We start from the raw sequence: 15,471 nt of genomic DNA on the forward strand, positions 1-15,471 counted from the left end.
GTGTTTCTTCTTGTGTTGTGTAGGGGTCCACTCTGGCCCTCCTTGTGTTTTGTCCTGGTCCACCTTGTTTCTTCTTGCTTTTTGTTTGGGTCAACCGTGTTCCTTCTTGTGTTTTTTATGTGTCCACCGTGTTCCTCCTTGTGTTTTGTTTGGGTCCACCGTGTTCCTCCTCGTGTTTTGTATTGGTCCACCGTGTCCCTTTCGTGTTGTTTGTCTTGTTCCACAGTGTTACCCACTGTGTTTTGTATGAGTCCACCGTGTTTCTTCTTGTTTTTTGTTTGGGTCCACCGTGTTCCTCCTTGTGTTTTGTATTGGTCCAACGTGTTCCTCCTTGTGTTTTGTATGGGTTCATCGTATTCCTCCTTGTGTTTTGTATTGTTCCATCGCATTCCTCCTTGTATTTTGTTTGGGTTCATCGTGTTCCTCCTTGTGTTTTGTATTGGTCCACCGTGTTCCTCCTTGTGTTTTGTTTGGGTCCACCGTGCTCCTCCTTGCGTTTTGTTTTTGCCCATCGTATTCCTCCTTGTGTTTTGTATGGGTCCACTGGGTCCATCGTATTCCTCATAGTCTTTTGTCTGGGTCCACAATATTCCTTTTTGTGTTTTGTTTGGGTCCACCGTGTTCCTCCTCGTGTTTTGTATTGGTCCACCGTGTCCCTTTCGTGTTGTTTGTCTTGTTCCACAGTGTTACCCACTGTGTTTTGTATGAGTCCACCGTGTTTCTTCCTGTTTTTTGTTTGGGTCCACCGTGTTCCTCCTTGTGTTGTGTATGGGTCCACCGTCTGCTTCCTTGTGTTTTGTCTGGGTCCATCGTGTTCCTCCTTGTGTTTTGTTTTGGTCCATCGTATTCCTCCTTGTGTTTTGTATGGGTCCACCGTGTTCCTCCTTGTGTTTTGTCTGGGTCCATCGTGTTCCTCCTTGTGTTTTGTTTGGGCCCATCGTATTCCTCCTTGTGTTTTGTCTTGGTCCACCGTGTTCCTCCTTGTGTTTTGTATGGGTCCATCGTGTTCCTCCTTGTGTTTTGTTTGGGTCCACCGTGTTCCTCCTTGTGTTTTGTTGGGGTCCACCGTGTTCCTCCTTGTGTTTTGTATGTGTCCACCGTGTTCCTCCTTGTGTTTTTTTGGGTCCACCGTGTTCCGCCTTGTGTTTTGTATGGTTCCACCGTGTTCCTCCTTGTGTTTTGTATGGGTCCACCTTGTTCCTCCTTGTGTTTTGTTTGGGTCCATCGTATACCTCATTGTGTTTTGTATGGGTCCACCGTGTTCATCCTTGTGTTTTGTATGGGTCCATCGAATTCCTCCCTGTGTTTTGTTTGGGTCCAACGTGTTCCTCCTTTTGTTTTGTTTGGGTTCATCGTATACCTCCTTGTGTTTTGTATGGGTCCACCGTGTTCATCCTTGTGTTTTGTATGGGTCCATCGTATTCCTCCTTGTCTTTTGTATGGGTCCATCGTTTTCCTCCTTGTGTTTTGTCTGGGTCCATCGTATTCCTCCTTGTGTTTTGTCCGGGTCCATCGTGTTCCTCTTTGTGTTTTGTTTGGGTCAAACGTGTTCCTCCTTGGGTTTTGTTTGGGTCCATCGTGTTCCTCTTTGTGTTTTGTTTGTGTCCATCGTATTCCTTCTTGTGTTTTGTATGTGTCAAACGTGTTCCTCCTTTTGTTTTGTTTGGGTTCATCGTATACCTCCTTGTGTTTTTTATGGGTCCATCGTTTTCCTCATTGTGTTGTGTGTTGGTCCATCGTGTTCCTCATTGTGTGTTGTCTGGGTCCACAATTTTCCTTCTTGTGTTTTGTTTGGGACCATCGTCTTCCTCCTTGTGTTTTGTACCTCCTTGTGTTTTGTCTGGGTCCACAGTTTTCCTCCTTGTGTTTTTTATGGGTCCATCGTATGCCTCCTTGTGTTTTGCCTGGGTCCATCGTATGCCTCCTTGTGTTTTGTTTGGGTCCATCGTATTCCTCCTTGTTATTTGTATGGGTCCACCGTGTTCCTCCTTGTGTTTTGTCTGGGTCCATCGTATTCCTCCTTGTGTTTTGTATGGGTGTCCACCGTGTTCCTCCTTGTGTTGTGTATGGGTCCATCGTATTCCTCATAGTCTTTTGTCTGGGTCCACAATATTCCTTCTTGTGTTTTGTTTGGGTCCAACGTGTTCCTCCTTGTGTTTTGTTGGGGTCCACCGTGTTCCTCCTTTTGTTTTGTATGTGTCCAACGTGTTCCTCCTTGTGTTTTGTTTGGGTCCACCGTGTTCCGCCTTGTGTTTTGTATGGTTCCACCGTGTTCCTCCTTGTGTTTTGTATGGGTCCACCGTGTTCATCCTTGTGTTTTGCATGGGTCCATCGTATTCCTCCTTGTGTTTTGTTTGGGTCCAACGTGTTCCTCCTTTTGTTTTGTTTGGGTCCATCGTATACCTCCTTGTGTTTTGTATGGGTCCACCGTGTTCCTCCTTGTGTTTTGTTTGGGTCCATCGTATACCTCCTTGTGTTTTGTATGGGTCCACTGTGTTCATCCTTGTGTTTTGCATGGGTCCATCGTATTCCTCCTTGTGTTTTGTTTGGGTCCACCGTGTTCCTCCTTGTGTTTTGTTTGGGTCCATCGTATTCCTCCTTGCGTTGTGTATGGGTCCATCGTATTCCTCCATGTGTTTTGTATGGGTCCATCGTATTCCTCCATGTGTTTTGTCTGGGTCCATCGTATTTCTCATTGTGTTTTGTCTGGGTCCACAATATTCCTGCTTGTGTTTTTTATGGGTCCACCGTGTTCCTCCCTGTGTTTTGTCTGGGTTCACGGTGTTCCTCCCTCTGTTTTGTCTGGATCCACCGTATTTCTCTTTGTGTTCTGTTTGGGTTCACCGTGTTACTTCTTGTGTTTTTGAGTGGCTATACTGGCGATTAAAACATGAAATTAGGGTCTGAACTCGAGACCGATAGATCGAGAGTTTAAACCAAATTTCATGTTCTAATCGCCAGTATAGACACGAAAAACAACGTACTTTCCCTATTCTAACACACCTTAACAAATATACTACGCATATATGTTTAGAAACATTGTATTTCCGTGTACAAAAGTACTTTATGACCTGAACTGGCGACGTGTCATTCTGCAACGGACTGACCAATCGGAAAGAAGCTCGATCTGTATGTTGACGACGCGGAATATTTGGATTGTTCGTGAACGTCCTGTTACCAAAGTTTATACGACACATTCGGATTAATATTGACCAAGTTCTTACATTTCCATGTCAGTATGCATACCAATCTGTGCTTATCGACAAAATCGGTGATTAGTCGTATAGATTTGTGAAGAGTTTTGTGTAAATGGATACGACACATGTGAAATGTTTGATTTGATTTCGGATCTAAATAGATGCCTTCACACGGATGGAACGACCGTTTCAGTAATAAATGGAGGTAAGAACAAGGAATGTGTTCTTTTTAATTTTTAATTCATTCAACAAATGCATTTCATCGGTCGTTTCTGTTCTGTTGCCTACTTGCCTTATAAGCGTTTTTTTCGCTATGCGGCGAGCTTGACGCCATATTGTTTTTGTTAGAAACGGGGCGTGGCTTAAGTGCGATGGGAGGAGCTTAACATGATTGATCATGATTCTATCGCATATTAGAACATGGTCCGTATCCAATCAAAACACGCGTTGCAAACGAATCGTGTTAGAATAAGAAATATGACACGTTGTCTTACAGACCTCAGGAGCGGTCGTGTTATAAATTGTTGTCGTCGGATACAGTAATTGAAGGTCACATTTCCCTAGACAGTTTACCAATTATAACTGGTCTGGGTAATCAGGTAGACATAATGCTCTGGTAAATGGATGTCAAATTACATTATATTATCTAACCCAATTGATTGAATCTTGTCTTTTTACTTTTATCATAAATTTTTGATTGATCTAAATTCTTTTGAAAATCATTATGATTTAATTAATTCTATATTAACACATCGTGTGAGGCAATATGCTATGATTACCATAACAGTGATAGAATGTTCAAGTATTCATATATATGCATGCCATGTTCAATTATTATCTGTGCGCAACATGTTAAAGGATCAAATAAAGGACATCCAGTGTGATCCGAATATAGCAAGGGCGCTAGCTGATGGAGTCGCCGCAGAGACACGACTGTTCGCCTGTAAAGAATGCGACCGCTTCTGGTGGCGGAGAGTACCGAGTAGGAAACAGGCATGCTATCTTATTATTGTGTTCATTTTCTTTGTTTTTCACTCTTCTCATTGCATGATTGTATTGCATGTTCTGCTATCCTGCGCAGTATACCTAGAGGTTCCCCAACGCGTAAGGGTTGGTTATCATGTTTATCTAACTCGAGTAAGTTAATTTTCAAATTGTATAAAGTCAGGAGGTTTACCGAGGGTATTTTACAATTTTAAAATTCACTTATGGGAGTTAGATAAACATGATAATCAGCCTTCACGAGTTTAGAGACATTATTCTCCCATACTGTTCTGATATTATGTAACCATGTTTCTCTCAGAAATACATTATTCCTGTTTCTGATCAGGGAAGCAATTGCCATTAAACTGTGACGTCACAATGGAAGATGACGTCGCAAAGCATTGTTACTTGACGTCACAATTAGGAGATTGAACAATGAAATAACGTCCAGAGTCCAGGGTAACCAAAATAATTCCCCAACTCCCAGCAGGTTTATTCTACGAGTTGGAAGTGGCGAAACCTATTGTAGTTGTGGGAGAAGCAGGATCTGTGTTCAATAATTTAAAATCAACACATCATATTAGCCACAAAATACCCAAGTGCACATGCGTAACATATCTGTTTGTGTGGAATTAAAAAGTTCCACGTCACATTTAGTTAGCGTGCACCATATATTGTTATCAGCGGTATTGCACGCAAACACAGACACTGGATAAGCGGTTGTAAAATCAAATTATTTGAATCAAAACAATAAATTTAATTACTATTTACTTAAGAGATATATAATTTCAATTAAATTCAGTATCATCTGGCATGGTATTATAGTTCACAGTAAAGTCAGGTTTACTGACACTCTGTTATGTCCCACTAGCTAATGTAGTCATCTCTGTTGTCGGTAAAGTCAAGTTTACTGAAACAATATCATAGTCGAACAACTTATCAAATGCATTTGACATCGTCATAGTCACTGAAATCTGTCTTCGCTGTCGAGGGAAAACGTGTGATAACTTTCACATTTTCCTTTTGGAATGTTTCGACAGGACATAGGTATAGCACATACTTAACTATTACTTTACGGATTCTACAAGTTCGTTAGTCACATAACATCTAAAGAGTGAAAGTTATTTATCTCCAGATTATATGAAATCTGTAACAATTAATGCTTGATGTTATAGGTATCGAAATGTCACCGGTGCCATGTAAAGTACGACCCTGTGCCACATGAGAATGAGTGGGGCTGGGCAATATACAACTGTGAATGTGGCAATGAATTCAGGTAATTGTTACAACAGCTATGGTCACATTACGAGCAGGAAAGGTTTTTAGAGCTTCAATTATTGTGAAGTGGTTTATATTATCTTTCTTTTTATTTCTTTTCGGTGCAGGTTTTTTTTTCTTCGGTTCCTGTTATAACATTGTTTGGTTCCTGTTGCTGTATCTTCGGTTCCGTTTTGTTTGCTTTGTACGTGTTGTTGTCTCTTCGGTTCCATTTCGTTTGCTTTGTACCTGTTGTTGTCTCTTCGGTTCCGTTTTGTTTGCTTTGTACCCGTTGCTATCTCTTTAGTTCCGTTTTTTTTGCTTCGTACCTGTTGTTGTCTCTTTTGTTTCGTTTTGTTTGCTTTGGACGTGTTGTTGTCTCTTCGGTTCCGTTTTATTGCTTTGTAACTGTTGTTGTCTCTTTGGTTACTGTTGTTATACCTTCTGACCCTATTTTTTTGATCTCGGTTCCTGTTGTAATCCCTTCTGATCCTATTGTTGCTATCTCGGTTCCTGTTGTTATCCCTTCTGATCCTATTGTTGTGATCTCGATTCCTGTTGTTATCCCTTCTGATCCTATTGTTGTGATCTGAGTTCCTGTTGTTATTCCTTCTGATCCTATTGTTGCTATCTCGGTTCCTGTTGTTATCCCTTCTGATCCTATTGTTGTGATCTCGGTTATTGTTGTACTCCCTTCTGATTCTATTGTTGTGATCTGAGTTCCTGTTGTAATCCCTTTTGATCCTATTGTTGCTATCTCGGTTCCTGTTGTTATCCCTTCTGATCCTATTGTTGTGATCTGAGTTCCTGTTGTAACCCCTTTTGATCCTATTGTTGCTATCTCGGTTCCTGTTGTTATCCCTTCTGGTCCTCTTGTTGTGATATCGGTTCCTGTTGTTATCCCTTCTAGTCCTATTGTTGTTATATCGGTTCCTGTTGTTATCCCTTCTGGTCCTATTGTTGTGATATCGTTTCCTGTTGTTATCCCTTCTGATCCTATTGTTGTGATCTGAGTTCCTGTTGTAATCCTTTCTGATCCTATTGTTGCTATCTCGGTTCCTGTTGTTATCCCTTCTGATCCTATTGTTGTGATATCGGTTCCTGTTGTTATCCCTTCTGGTCCTGTTGTTGTGATCTCGGTTCCTGTTGTTATCCCTTCTGATCCTATTGTTGATATCTCGGTTCCTGTTGTTATCCCTTCTGGTCCTGTTGTTGTGATCTCGGTTCCTGTTGTTATCCCTTCTGATCCTATTGTTGTGATCTCGGTTCCTGTTGTTGTCCCTTCTGGTCCTATTGTTGATATATCGGTTCCTGTTGTTATCCCTTCTGATCCTGTTGTTTACATATTGGTTCCTGTTTTATCCCTTCTGATCCTATTGTTGACATATGGGTTCCTGTTGTTATCCCTTCTAGTCCTATTGTTGTGATATCGTTTCCTGTTGTTATCCCTTCTGGTCCTATTGCTGTGATATCGGTTCCTATTGTTATCCCTTCTGGTCCTATTGTTGATATATCTGTTCCTGTTGTTATCCCTTATGATCCTATTGTTGATATATGGGTTCCTGTTACCTATTGTTATCCCTTCTGGGCCTGTTGTTGTGATCTCGGTTCCTGTTGTTATCCCTTCTGATCCTGTTGTTTACATATTGGTTCCTGTTTATCCCTTCTGATCCTATTGTTGACATATGGGTTCCTGTTGTTATCCCTTCTGATCCTATTGGTGACAGATCGGTTCCTGTTGGTATCCCTTCTGATCCTATTGTTGTGATATCGGTTCCTGTTGTTTTCCCTTCTGATCCTATTGTTGTCATCTCGGTTCCTGTTGTTATCCCTTCTGGTCCTATTGTTGTGATATCGGGTCCTGTTGTTATCCCTTCTGGTCCTGTTGTTGTGATCTCGGTTCCTGTTGTTTTCCCTTCTGATCCAGTTGTTTACATATTGGTTCCTGTTGTTATCCCTTCTGATCCTATTGTTGACATATCGGTTCCTGTTGTTATCCCTTCTGATCCTATTGTTGTGATCTCGGTTCCTGTTGTTTTCCCTTCTGATCCTGTTGTTTACATATTGGTTCCTGTTGTTATCCCTTCTGATCCTATTGTTGATATCTCGGTTCCTGTTGTTATCCCTTCTGATCCTATTGTTGATATCTCGGTCCTGTTGTTGTCCCTTCTGATCCTATTGTTGTGATATCTGTTCCTGTTGTTATCCCTTCTGATCCTATTGTTGTGATCTCGGTTCCTGTTGTTATCCCTTCTGATCCTATTGTTGTGATATCGGTTCCTGTTGTTATCCCTTATGATCCTATTGTTGATATATCGGTTCCTATTGTTATCCCTTCTGATCCTATTAATGTGATCTCGGTTCCTGTTGTTATCCCTTCTGATCCTGTTGTTGACATATTGGTTCCTATTGTTATCACTTCTGATCCTATTGTCGTGATCTCGGTTCTTGTTGTTATTCCTTATGATCCTATTGTTGATATATGGGTTCCTGTTGTTATCCCTTCTGATCCTATTGTTTACATATTGGTTCCTGTTGTTATCCCTTCTGATCCTATTGTTGCTATCTCGGTTCCTGTTGTTATCCCTTCTGATCCTATTGTTGCTATCTCGATTCCTGTTGTTATCCCTTCTGATCCTATTGTTGCTATCTCGGTTCCTGTTGTTATCCCTTCTGATCCTATTGTTGACATATTGGTTCCTGTTTTATCCCTTCTGATCCTATTGTTGACACATGGGTTCCTGTAGTTATCCCTTCTGATCCTATTGTTGTGATCTCGATTCCTGTTGTTATCCCTTCTGATCCTATTGTTGCTATCTCGATTCCTGTTGTTATCCCTTCTGATCCTGTTGTTGTGATCTCGGTTCCTGTTGTTATCCCTTCTGGTCCTATTGTTGTGATATCGGTTCCTGTTGTTATCCCTTCTGATCCTATTGTTGCTATCTCGGTTGCTGTTGTTATCCCTTCTGATCCTGTTGTTGACACATGGGTTCCTGTTGTTATCCCTTCTGATCCTATTGTTGTGATCTCGATTCCTGTTGTTATCCCTTCTGATCCTATTGTTGTGATCTCGGTTCCTGTTGTTGTCCCTTCTGATCCTATTGTTGACATATGGGTTCCTGTTGTTATCCCTTCTGATCCTGTTGTTATTCCTTCTGATCCTATTGTTGATATATCGGTTCCTGTTGTTATTCCTTCTGATCCTGTTGTTTACATATTGGTTCCTGTTGTTATCACTTCTGATCCTATTGTCGTGATCTCGGTTCTTGTTGTTATCCCTTATGATCCTATTGTTGATATATGGGTTCCTGTTATTGTCACTTCGATTACTGTTGTTGTCTTTTCGGTTCTTATTGTTGTCTCTTTCAAGACACAACTATATAACGATTGCATAATATACACTATAAAGCAGAACTAAATATTCTTGTATATATTGTGTTACATAATAATAGTGACGCTATCTGTTATTTCATAATAACGAGAGCAATGCCAGTGATAGTGTTAATAAAATAGAATAAAGACAGTGCTTTCCTTTTACTTTTAATGAATTCTTCATTCTTCCTAACCAGTGGACACGGCCAGAGGCAAGTGGGGAGCGAATGCTACAGATGTAGTGGTATCGCCTTTGCTACAGGTAAGATACCGAAAATCCGAAAGTAAGAAGAAGTATGAGACTACATGTTTATTAAATCATAAGTTCATTTAGTTGCTGAGCAAAGTGCATGAATCTAGGTATGGTAACAAGAGGCTGATTGGCCTTAACGGTCACCTGAGTTATGTAAAAACTGATGTTATCGATGTTGCCAAATGAAAAAGAAATCATTGTGTAACAAAGGTAACTTGAACTACATGTAATGCAAAAGTAGTGTGAAAGATCTGGGTAGTATATGTACTATGTACAAATAGTGGTTCTGTCAGTCAGCTGAATTATGGTAAAGCACTTTAAGGCCCTTCCATCTATGAAGAGGATTTGATTCTACCATATCTGGATCTTGAAAAGAAGATTTTTGAAATTTTAGTCAATCTGACCCTTTTTGGCCCCGCCCCTCATGCTCCTGGGGGCTGGGGACCATATGATTCACAATTAAACTATAGTAAAGTTTACCACCTTCCCAGGGGGAAACGTGAGACCCCAGGGTTATGAAATTCACAATTTTGTGAAGCACCTTAAGACCCTTCCATCTATGAAGAGTATTTGATTCTACCATATCTTGGTCTTAAGAAGAAGATTTTTGAAATTTCAGTCAATTCAACCCTTTTTGACCCCACCCATCAGCCCTTGGGGGTCAGTCAGGGCTGATATGTACATACCATCAAACTTCTATCCAATGCTGATAATGCTTACCAAGTTTGAATAAATCCAATGGAAATTAAACAAATGTTGGTCCAAAATGTGATTCCCTATATAAACAATCGTAAAATGTATCCCCTCCCCAGTGGGAAACGTGAGACCCCAGGGTCATGAAATTCACAATTTTGGTAAAGCATCTTAAGATCCTTCCATCTATGAAGAGTATTTGATTCTATCATATCTTGGTCTTGAGAAGAAGATTTTTGAAATTTCAGTCAATTCGACCCTTTTTAGTCCCACCCATCAGCCCCTGGGGGTCAGTCAGGGCTGATTTGTGCATACTATGAAACAGCTATCAAATACTGATAATGCTAACCAAGTTTATCCATATCTGGATCTTGAGAAGATTTTTTTGAAAGTTTAGTCAATTTGAACAATTTTGGCCCCGCCCCTCAGGCCCCTGGAGGCTGGGGACCATATAATTCATAAATTTGGTTGACCTTTGGCCATGGAAGCTTTCTGTAAAATTTCATTGCAATTGGTTCTGGGGTTTTGGAGAAGAAAATGTAAATAAAAACATCTACACATCACGCACTAAAACATCTACATATCACATATCAAAACATCTACAGATTACACACCAAAAGATCTACAGATAACACAAAAAACATCTACAGATCACACACAAAAATATCGACAGATCACGCACCAAAATATCTACAGATCAAACACCACAACATCCACAGATTACACACTAAAACATCTACAGATGACAAACCAAAACATATTAACATTAAACACCAAAGCAGATCTATAGATTACACACCAACAAAACTTACAGATAATTGACTAAAACATTCAGTCTGATAGTCATAAACTACATTATCATCATAATGTATGTGATGTATAAAGCTCTATTGTACATAGTCAATAGCTACAGTGAAAGAAAATGTTTGATATTTCAAGAAATTCGTCCACCAAGCCGTCGTAGGAATAGACGTTCCCGGAACAGGCATAGTTGTAATGCCCCTGATTGTGATGGTCACGGAGACGACATGGCAGGACGCGAGAATACAGGTGCCGGAGGGGGGTATGAAATTATATATAATCGTAGTTCAAGAAATCATGACCAAACGGCTTATGGTTCTTCGGAAGGTGGTGTCCACTATGAAGCACGGGGGCAATCTCAACCGTATCCACACACAGGTAGGTACGCTCTGGAGAAAGCACATTCAAGATTCAACAAGCCCCCAAAAGATGCTGTAGTCACCTGAACTTTCAACCCCCTGATAAGTCATGTTCAAAGACCTCAATTAAAAACAGGAACTTATAGATGTTATTTGTATATATATAACTTGTACATGGGCTTTACAACAAATACATAGTCAGGTTAACGAAGTCAAAAAAAAAAAGGCATTAAAGCTGATGTATTCATATTGTTCACCGGACTAATAACATCTCTTTAGCAACCTAACTGAGTGCTGGGAAATGACCCATAATTTAAAGTTTTATTAATATACCTAGGTCTTGCAGAGCTTTATTTCTCTTCTACTAGCTGTTGAGAGGAATTCCGATCTCAAATAAAGATAGATGTTGCCATACGAAACCACTAGAATCATAGTTAAATCCCCTGGTAATACATTTTAGCAATTTATAAATAAGAAAACAAAGGCTAAGTAACTTTGATCGATAATTGAACTTTAGATGATGTGCCGTTTGATAACATTCTGTGATCATATGAATGCGCTAGACATGATTATAAACATTGAAGCTGAAAAGTACAATAATGTTTATAACAAGTCTAGCTATTTTATAACAACATTGAATGTTAGGAAAGGACCTTTCATATGAAGTTTAAGTAGAATTTATGTTCAAAGGTCTATGACTTTACACATATATACCGGTAAAATAGGTTACGTTTTACTGAGTGTTGTACTTTCCCATTGCAATAATTATCTTCTTGTGAGGCCAGTATGCCTCTCCACATATAGTTAAAGAGAAATAAAGCCCCGTATGACCTAGGTATATAAGTGATCTTCAAATACCATGTAATTTCGTAGCATTCAGCCTTAATGCCGTATTTTGACTTCGTTAACCTGGTTATGTACCTTTCTAATCGCTCATGTATCATGTAAGATCAATATATTTAAATAACATATATATATTCCGATTTTTGATAAGGATATTAAAATATGACTTGCCAGGGAGTTGAACTTTAGGGTGACTATTACATCTTATAGGGGGTTTGGTGAACCTTAAACCATCACAGCAGTGATACCTTACAGAGCAGAATTATTCATCGAGTTTTCAGAGACCGTCTCTTTATTTCAAAACTGTATGAATGCTACATATGTATCAACGTAGATGGCAGTTATGTGCAGACTAGTGTAACGAAAGTCAGTAAACTTAACTTGTAATTGGCGAAAAATTGTTATAGAATTGGGTTATCGATTGAATTTGTCATTTTCCAAGCTGTTTTGTTATTGTAAGCAGTATATGTAATTATTTTATTTCTGCTTTATATTAGTGTGAAACATTCAGCACCGTCTTTTTCGTTATGCTTCTACATTACCTTATCATTTCGGCAGGGATGGGTACGGGAGGTAGCATGATGAGTGTGTGTGCAAGTCCAGAGTCTCGCCAGGGCAAGCCAAAGGTTATATTTGCCAGTTCGAAACATGTCAGCACCGGCTCGACTGTAGCCACGTACCTGGACCAGGATGACCTGTGTTCCCTGGATTCGTACGTAACGTCATTACCCGTTATCAGCGAATGACGTCATTGGTGAAAAGAGATACTCTAAAATATGCTAAGATTCCCTTTACAGTCTTCTAAAAACTGTAAGCTGATCATGATTAAGTTCGTCACCAATGGATTTATACTCAGTGACGAAGTGGATTCAAATAAGTCCTTTGATGTTAGACGTTTTGGTAGACTAAGTTTGGTTAAATAATTAGCTTAAAATTGACGTGAGCAATAAATCTATTGAATTATATATGAATATTCAACTTCATCATGATGTCATATGAAATTATTGGTTCATTTTTTCTCTTTGTTTTTAACAAGATAATTTGCTTAATTTTTACACGTTACTTTACTCATTATATTTTAGTTTAATTTTGTACAACACAATAAGTTATTTCAAAATTATCATTTCTGAAAACCAGTCACAAAAGTTCTTGGGTAACTTTGGTGAAATAATAATGACAAAGTCAAATATTCTTGATGACGATCAAAATGGAACTTTAACATTGGTGTAGGGATAACATAATTTCAATTATTGAGTTGATATTAACCATTATTATTTGAATAATTAAGTTGATATGAACTAGCAGTATTTCAATAATTAAGTTGATATGAACTAGCATTATTTCAATAATTAAGTTGATATTAAGTAGCATTATTTCAATGATTGTGCTATTATGTTCCAATGAATGAAAATTGATAGGAACATTTGTGAATTTTTCTACTTTTTAAAAGATGTATCCCAAGTTGGTCTTTGATGTCCTGTTGAGTAAATACAATGTTATCAATTTTGAAATGGAGTTCGGGGGGAAGAGGATGAGGATCAATATCATTTGATGAAGTAGAAATTGAGGAGAAGTAAGTATTCAGGCATTCCGCCTTATCAAATGAATGTTAGAGAATAGAAAAGGGGCAAAACATGTTTGTTTATTATCAGTTTTCATAGAGATTTAGCTATTTCCCACCACTTATCTGAAGGTAGGTTGTTATAAATTAGTGATGATTTAAGTTTCATGTGACATTGTTTTTTTGTTTTTTCTAATAAGATCGATAGTTTCATTACGAACTAATCTATACCTTTCCCAGTGAATAGGAGAATTATAATAAACAGCTTTTTATTGATACGATTCCTTTTTCTTATCTTTTATCTAATCGTATTAGTAAACCAAGGTTTATCATTTGGTCTTACTGTAGCTACTCTATGAGGTACATAGTCCTTTATTTGCGTATTTATTGATCCAACAAGACTATTACTAAATTCATTTACACCGTTATTTTGGGAAATAGAGATCCAGCCAATATTACTAATGCTATCATTAATCCTATCGATGTCAGCACCATCATATTCAAATATTATGTTCTTATATGATATACTAAAGTTAATAAGACAATGATCGCTGCAAATAGGAGCAAGAACAATGGTGTCCCTCATTAAATTATTGTTGTTAGTTAGAACAACGTCAATGGAAGAAGAAGAAGTAGGTGTAACTCTAGTGGGTTTATTGATTAAACTGGTTAGATTATACTTCATTAATAATTGGCCTAGATGAGCGTGTGGCTGAAAGGTTAACATATCTACATTAATATACCCAGTTATAATTACATCATTAACATTATAATCAAAAACTTTATCAAACATATCATCGAATTGGAGCCCCGCATCAAAGATGCGGTAGCCCTGTAGTATTCAGGTTGTCCGTCCGTCCGTCCACAAATTTTGTTCCTGGCTGATAACTTTAGTATCTAATGTTCGATTTACATGAAACTTGGTCAAGATGTTCAGTTCACAAAAATACATACTGAGATTAAAAGTCAAGGTCAAAGGTCAAGGTCATGAGGTTAAAAGGTCCAGGTCAAATTGTGCATCTTCTCACTGATGAACATTTTGTTATGACATGTTGAAGTAAAGTTGATCAGAATTAAACAAGGAGTCAACTGACCAAAGGTCAAGGTCATCATGTCAGAGGTCAATGTCACTGGGTCAAAGGTCAAGGTCAAATTTTGTAGCTTTTCACTGATTAGCATTTTAAGACACTTTGAAGCAATGTTGCTCAGAATTAAACAAAGAGTCAATTGACCAAAGCCCAAGATCATTGGGTCAAAGGTCAAGGTTAAATTTCCTATCTTTTCACTGGTGAACATTCTGTTATGACACTTTGAAGCAATGTTAGTCGGAAGTTAACAAAGAGTCAACTGACTTAAGGTCAAGGTAACTGGGTCAAAGGTCAAGATCAAATTAATATCTTTTAACAGGTGAACATTTCGTTATGACACTTTGAAACAATGTTAGTCGGAATTATACAAGGAGTCATTTGCTCAAAGGTCAAGGTCACTTGGTCAAACGTCATAGTCAAATTTTGTATCTTTTCAATGATGAACATTTTGTTATGACATTATGAAGCAAAATTGGTCGGAATTTAACAAGGAGTTCACTGACTTAAGGTCAAGGTCACTGGGTTAATGTCAAGGTTAAATATTGTACTTTGTTTACTGATGAATATTAATTATGTTATTATGAAGCAAAGTTGTTAAGAACACGGAGTCAACTGACCTAAGGTCCAGGTTACGGGGTCCAAAGGTTCAAGGTCAAGGTCAAGTTTTGTATTTTTAACTGATGATTATTTTGTTATGATATTATGAAGCAAAGTTGGTCGGAATTAAAGAATAAGTCAACCGACCAATGTCAGAGTCACTGGGTTAAAGGTCAAGGTCATTTGTGTCCAAAGGTCAAAGACAAAGTAGATATCGGACTTTGACCCTGGCTCTTGATTGAGGAGGTATTTAAGGTGAAATTAAACAAATCAAAGCTAACCAATGAGTATTGCACCAGTATTTATATTTTTGCTTCCTCGCGATTCTTTTTGAAGTCCAAATGTCAAACGTCAAACTCAGCTATACGGGCAGATTGCTTCTTGATGTTTATGGGGAGTATATTGCCACAGGACGGGGCCCTTACTGACCTGTCTGTGTTCTAGTTTTCTCCAGTATTCAACAGCA

At 38.6% G+C, this 15,471-nt stretch overlaps 1 protein-coding gene across 1 annotated transcript; it reads left to right on the forward strand.

Annotated features, from left to right (window-relative positions):
- Window positions 1-4,024: 4,024 nt before the first annotated feature.
- LOC110452328 (repressor of yield of DENV protein homolog) lies at window positions 4,025-13,596 on the forward strand. The gene is made up of 5 exons (XM_021500777.1): window positions 4,025-4,190; window positions 5,357-5,457; window positions 9,008-9,072; window positions 10,696-10,935; window positions 12,318-13,596. Exons 1-5 carry the CDS (start codon window positions 4,047-4,049, stop codon window positions 12,503-12,505), a joined length of 738 nt encoding a protein of 245 aa, XP_021356452.1. The 5' UTR covers window positions 4,025-4,046; the 3' UTR covers window positions 12,506-13,596.
- Window positions 13,597-15,471: the final 1,875 nt, after the last annotated feature.

This window comes from Mizuhopecten yessoensis, unplaced genomic scaffold, assembly GCF_002113885.1.
Source record: "Mizuhopecten yessoensis strain PY_sf001 unplaced genomic scaffold, ASM211388v2 scaffold6615, whole genome shotgun sequence".
Lineage (NCBI taxonomy): Eukaryota > Metazoa > Mollusca > Bivalvia > Pectinida > Pectinidae > Mizuhopecten > Mizuhopecten yessoensis.

What these genes read in the sequence shown, in the direction of transcription:
- LOC110452328 (XM_021500777.1), top strand. Translation starts at nt 4,047, where the DNA reads ATGTTAAAGGATCAAATAAAGGACATCCAGTGTGATCCGAATATAGCA. An exon ending in TGGTATCGCCTTTGCTACAG is followed by an intron (nt 9,073 to 10,695) that starts GTAAGATACCGA and finishes TGATATTTCAAG; the next exon opens with AAATTCGTCCACCAAGCCGT. An exon ending in TCAACCGTATCCACACACAG is followed by an intron (nt 10,936 to 12,317) that starts GTAGGTACGCTC and finishes TCATTTCGGCAG; the next exon opens with GGATGGGTACGGGAGGTAGC.